A 5,039-nucleotide genomic window follows, 5' to 3' on the forward strand; every position below is an offset into this window, starting at 1 on the left:
GTCCGGCAAAACTGCTCCTTTATGTATGTACTTCATGTGCTGATAGTTGTTATAGACGGTTTCAGCAGTAACAACATAACCAAGCGGCGTCCGTGGTCCACAGGTAACTTTCGGCAAACTCTGCTAAGAATAAATAACAACAAAGTACTTTAAACATAGTTTATTTAAATAACAAGCAAAATAAACAACACGCAGATTACCTAGGTGTGGTGTAATTAAGAAGTTCCAAGAGACTGTTTATTGTAGAGCACCTTTATTTTGAAGGTGTGCCTTTTATTTTGAAAATGAGATTTCTTGTTGGTGAGATCATTTCCTGTTGTGCTGCAGTTACAGCCATGTTAAAGAAGCACATGTTGTAGTTACTACCATCTCTATCCATCCATCTTTTTGTTCGGTCATGGGGTATCGTCAGTGAGTATATTTAATTTAATAACTTAAGACCTAATTTAGGAGCAATATATTATTTGTTTGTGCTGAGTTTATTTATTTATTTGTTTACTCACCTGTATCTTAATGATGACATATTGAAAGTGAACCTGTAAAGGGGAAAAATACATTATTTATTAATTTACGAGTTCGCCTCACTGACAATAAAGAGGGACTGCTAATATGCGTGAGTGGCGTGCTGTCCCGGGGCGAAGGTTCCAAACTCGGGAAATACCCCCCGAGTTCGGAACGTTCGTCCCTTGACCGGGGAAGGAGCCCCGGGCCTGGGGCGTGCCCTGACCCGGGTTATCCCCGGTGCTGAGCTAAATGTACGTAGTGAGGCGAAGGGGTGGAGGTGGGTTTGCAATAATGTCCCAGAGAATTGAGGGTAAGGACTCTATGATTATTTATAGAGCTGGTACTAAGTTGTTGTGTTGATTAGTGATTGATAACCAGCCGTGTTCATTGCTTAATCATCGAGAGCCAGCCGTGTTCATTGAGAGCCAGCCAAGTTCATTGATTAGTGATTGAAAGCCAGCCGAGTTCATTGACTGATCAGCTCCTCCCAAACCTTGTTTATATAAAACATCATTTAATGGTAATACAGAAAATACTTACCTGTATTTTGTTATGTGTTTGTTATTTCAGTTTTACCTTTTCTTCATTAAAATCACCTGCCAAGTACAACACATTGCCTGTTCATTGGAGGAAAAACTTTTGAAGGAACGAGTTTAGCTTGCTGTTTCATGTTAGTTGAGAACAGTATAGTAAAATGACGTCCTCTGAGAAGAAGATGGTTTCAGAGAAGGAACCTCTGTCTCAAGTTTCAATGAATGAGACCCCAAAAACTCAAGACAATGCAAAGATTGCTGATGCAAAATCACACTCGTCATCTAGTGCACGTCGATCTTTATGCTCTCAAAGATCCATAGTCAACGTGGCAGCTGCAACAGCACGGGCAGAGGCTGAGGCAGCGAAAGCCAGAGCCTCTTTCATCAGAAAGGAAATGAAGATCAAAATCGAAAAGGCTCGTCTTGAAGCAGAATTAGATGCGCTTAAGCAAGAAGCAGAAGCAGAGGCTGCAATTGCAAAGGCCATTGCTATGGAAAATGCTGCCAGCGAATTAAGCTCTCACGGGAGCCGGCAGGACTTTGAGTTTTTACCATCGCAAAGTCCACAAGACAAAGTGAGTGAATATGTGGCAAGGCATTCACAAAAAGATGATTCTAACCCAGATGAGCCGTTTTATATAAACCAACAGGGGCCATCCGCCTTATTAACATTGGATGAAGAGCGCGGCTCCCTTTGCCATGCATTTGAGTCTCTCAGTCATAAACCTCAACACCCTTATGGAGATTGTGAGATGCCAAAACACTCGTCCCCTCATCAGGCACATCTCCATCACTCTGAATCATATCAGCCTGACGGCTACCAACAAACTCCTAAATTACATAGCCAGCAGCGTTCCAGTCAGCACTTTCAAAGCTTACATCAAGAAATCAAAGTAGAAGGAAGGCAACAAGTTGATACTTCAGATCAAATAAAGCAGCAGAAAATGTTCAGCCACTATGCTTTTAATCCCCTTCCTGGCCATGGTTTAAATAGCAACACATCAGACTTAGCTAAGTTCTTAATAAGAAGCCAGCTAGTTTCAGGGGGTTTAACCAAATTTGATGATCAGCCAGGAAACTTCCTTGGCTGGAAGTCAACATTTACAAGTGTTGTGAAGGGACTTGAACTTTCTGCTCACGAACAAATTGACCTTCTCATAAAATGGCTAGGTCCCGAATCGAGTCATCAAGCTCGCAGGATGAAAGCTGCCAATGTCCGCCAACCATTGGTGGGTCTGAACCTCATTTGGGAAAGACTGGATGACCTTTATGGTGCTCCAGAAGCCATAGAGAAGGCTTTGTTTGCAAAACTGGACAACTTCCCAAGAGTAGGCAACCGTGATAACTACAGACTTCGAGAACTTGCGGATTTACTGTGCGAACTTGAAGCTGCGAAGGAAGATGGTTATCTCCAAGGGTTAGCCTATCTGGACACGGCGAGAGGAGTAAGTCCCATCGTAGAAAAACTACCCTTTCATTTACAGGATAAATGGATGACATTTGGATCAAAATATAAGGAAGATCACAAGGTACATTTCCCACCCTTTTCAGTCTTTTCTGAATTTGTAAGGAGACAAGCCAGGGCAAGAAATGATCCAAGTTTTTATGTGACCAATACAGTTGCACCTGCTCTAAAAAAGGAGAGAATGGGGAATCTCAATTACAAGAATCCTGTGTCTGTACATAAGACAAGTGTGGAAAACAGGGAAACAACTATGGAGAGGGAGGGGAACCAAACCGAAGACGTGAACACATTATGTCCCATACATAAAAAACCGCACGCGCTTAAGAAGTGCAAGAGCTTTCGAGCTATGCTCTTGGATGAAAGAAAGAAATTCCTCAGGGATAAGGGAGTGTGTTTTCGCTGCTGTGCTTCAGTCTCCCACCAGGCCAAGGATTGTGGTGCTCCAATCAAATGCGCAGAGTGCGGAAGTGAACGTCATGTGGCTGCACTGCACTTTGGTCCTGCTCCAAGAGGGTCAAAGGAGCTAACCTCTTACAAGGATCAAAAGGGTTTCAAAGAGCAGAGCCCTTCCGAGGTTCATGGCGGGGAGTCAGTCACCACACCGAATGATGAACAAATCATAGCGGCCAAACCAATGTGTACACAAGTTTGTGGTAAGGGCTTCAAAGGAAAGTCGTGCTCAAAAATATGTCTGGTTAATGTCTATCCTCAAGGTCATCCAGAGGAGAGTAAAAGGATGTACGTGATTTTAGATGATCAGAGTAACGTCTCGTTGGCCAAGACAGAATTCTTTGACACTTTTCAGATACAGGGACCACGAATACCATACATCCTGACCACATGTGCAGGAGTTGTCAAGGTGACTGGTAGAAGAGCTCATGGTTACATGGTTGAACCACTCTCAAGAGAGCTAAGTATCACCCTTCCAACTCTAATAGAGTGTAATAATGTGCCAAACAGCCGAACAGAAATCCCAACCCCAGAAGCAGCTTACCAACACAGCCACATGCGAGCTATGGCTAACCAAATACCTGCTCTAGATGACACAGCAGACATCTTGCTCCTGTTAGGAAGGGACATTCTCCAGGTCCACAAGGTGCGTCGGCAGTATAATGGCCCAGACAACGCTCCATTTGCCCAGAAGCACGATCTTGGGTGGGTCATTGTCGGTGACGTCTGCCTGGGTGGAGCCCACACCCCTACAGAAGTAAACACATTTAAAACATGTATCATGGACAATGGCCGTCCCAGTTATATGCGTCCTTGTGAGAACCTTGTCAAAATTAAGGAGGATTTCAGCCAGACCCTTCAGCAGAACAGTTCTCTATCTTGGCCTCATTCTCTAGATCAACAAGAGGACCTCCTTGGTGCAACAGTCTTCCAAAGGACTGAAAGGGACAATCAGTTAGCACCTTCAATCGATGATTTGACCTTTCTACAGCTAATGGATAAGGGGTTTGTTAGGGATGAAAGCGGCAGCTGGGTGGCACCCTTGCCCTTTCGAAACCCAAGGAAGCAGCTCCCTAACAATAGACAGCAGGCACACCAACGGTTTATGTCATTGCAGCGAGCTTTCCAGAAGAGACCCAGTATGAAGGAAGACTTCCTGGAGTTCATGCAAGGGATCTTGGATAGCAACTATGCAGAGTTGGCACCACCATCAGAGGGAAGGGAGGTGTGGTACCTTCCCATTTTTGGAGTCTACCACCCGCACAAGCCCGGTAAAATCAGGGTTGTTTTTGACTCAAGTGCTCGCTTTGAGGGTGTCTCACTCAATGAGGTCTTGCTTCAGGGGCCCAATCTCAACAATGGTCTTCTGGGAGTTCTTCTTAGGTTCAGGAAGGAACCTGTTGCCATAACTGCTGACGTTAGGCAAATGTTTTATTGCTTTCTGGTCCAGGAAGAGCATCGAGATGTTTTGCCCTTTCTGTGGTTTAAGGACAACAACCCTGAAAGTGAAGTGGTGGAATACCGGATGAGGGTCCACGTGTTTGGAAACTCCCCATCACCTGCTGTGGCATCCTATGGGTTGAGGAGAACAGCACAGGAGGGAGAGAAGGATTTTGGCAGGGATGTCTGCGAATTCATTAAGAAAGACTTCTATGTGGATGACGCCTTGCGGTCCTTTCCAACTGAGGTTGAAGCAGTTGATCTTCTAAAGAGAGCCCAAAACCTGCTGGCAGGTTGTAACATAAAGCTCCACAAGATCACCTCAAACAAGGTCAATGTTATAAATGCCTTTCCCAAAGAAGATTGAGCAGAGGGTATGAAGACTTTGGACCTTGCAGTTGACGACTTACCTATTCAGCGCAGTTTGGGAGTAGTCTGGGATATGACAAAGGATACATTCACCTTTAACATTCCCAAGCCTCAGAAACCCTTCACACGCAGAGGCGTGCTCTCAACGATCAATAGTTTGTTTGATCCTTTGGGCTTCCTGGCGCCTGTGACGGTCGAGGGCAGGCTTCTTCTACGAGAACTAGTCTCTCAAGGTACAGATTGGGACACAGCTCTGCCTCCAGAGAAATTTGAGAAGT

At 44.8% G+C, this 5,039-nt stretch overlaps 1 protein-coding gene across 1 annotated transcript; it reads left to right on the forward strand.

Annotated features, from left to right (window-relative positions):
- The first annotated feature begins 211 nt into the window (after window positions 1-211).
- LOC141350824 (uncharacterized) lies at window positions 212-4,759 on the forward strand. The gene is made up of 2 exons (XM_073856625.1): window positions 212-411; window positions 1,075-4,759. The coding sequence occupies exon 2, from the start codon at window positions 1,199-1,201 to the stop codon at window positions 4,757-4,759; it is 3,561 nt and encodes a 1,186-aa protein (XP_073712726.1). The 5' UTR covers window positions 212-411; window positions 1,075-1,198.
- The last annotated feature ends 280 nt before the right edge of the window (window positions 4,760-5,039 follow it).

The sequence above is a fragment of the Misgurnus anguillicaudatus genome, chromosome 19 (assembly GCF_027580225.2).
Source record: "Misgurnus anguillicaudatus chromosome 19, ASM2758022v2, whole genome shotgun sequence".
Lineage (NCBI taxonomy): Eukaryota > Metazoa > Chordata > Actinopteri > Cypriniformes > Cobitidae > Misgurnus > Misgurnus anguillicaudatus.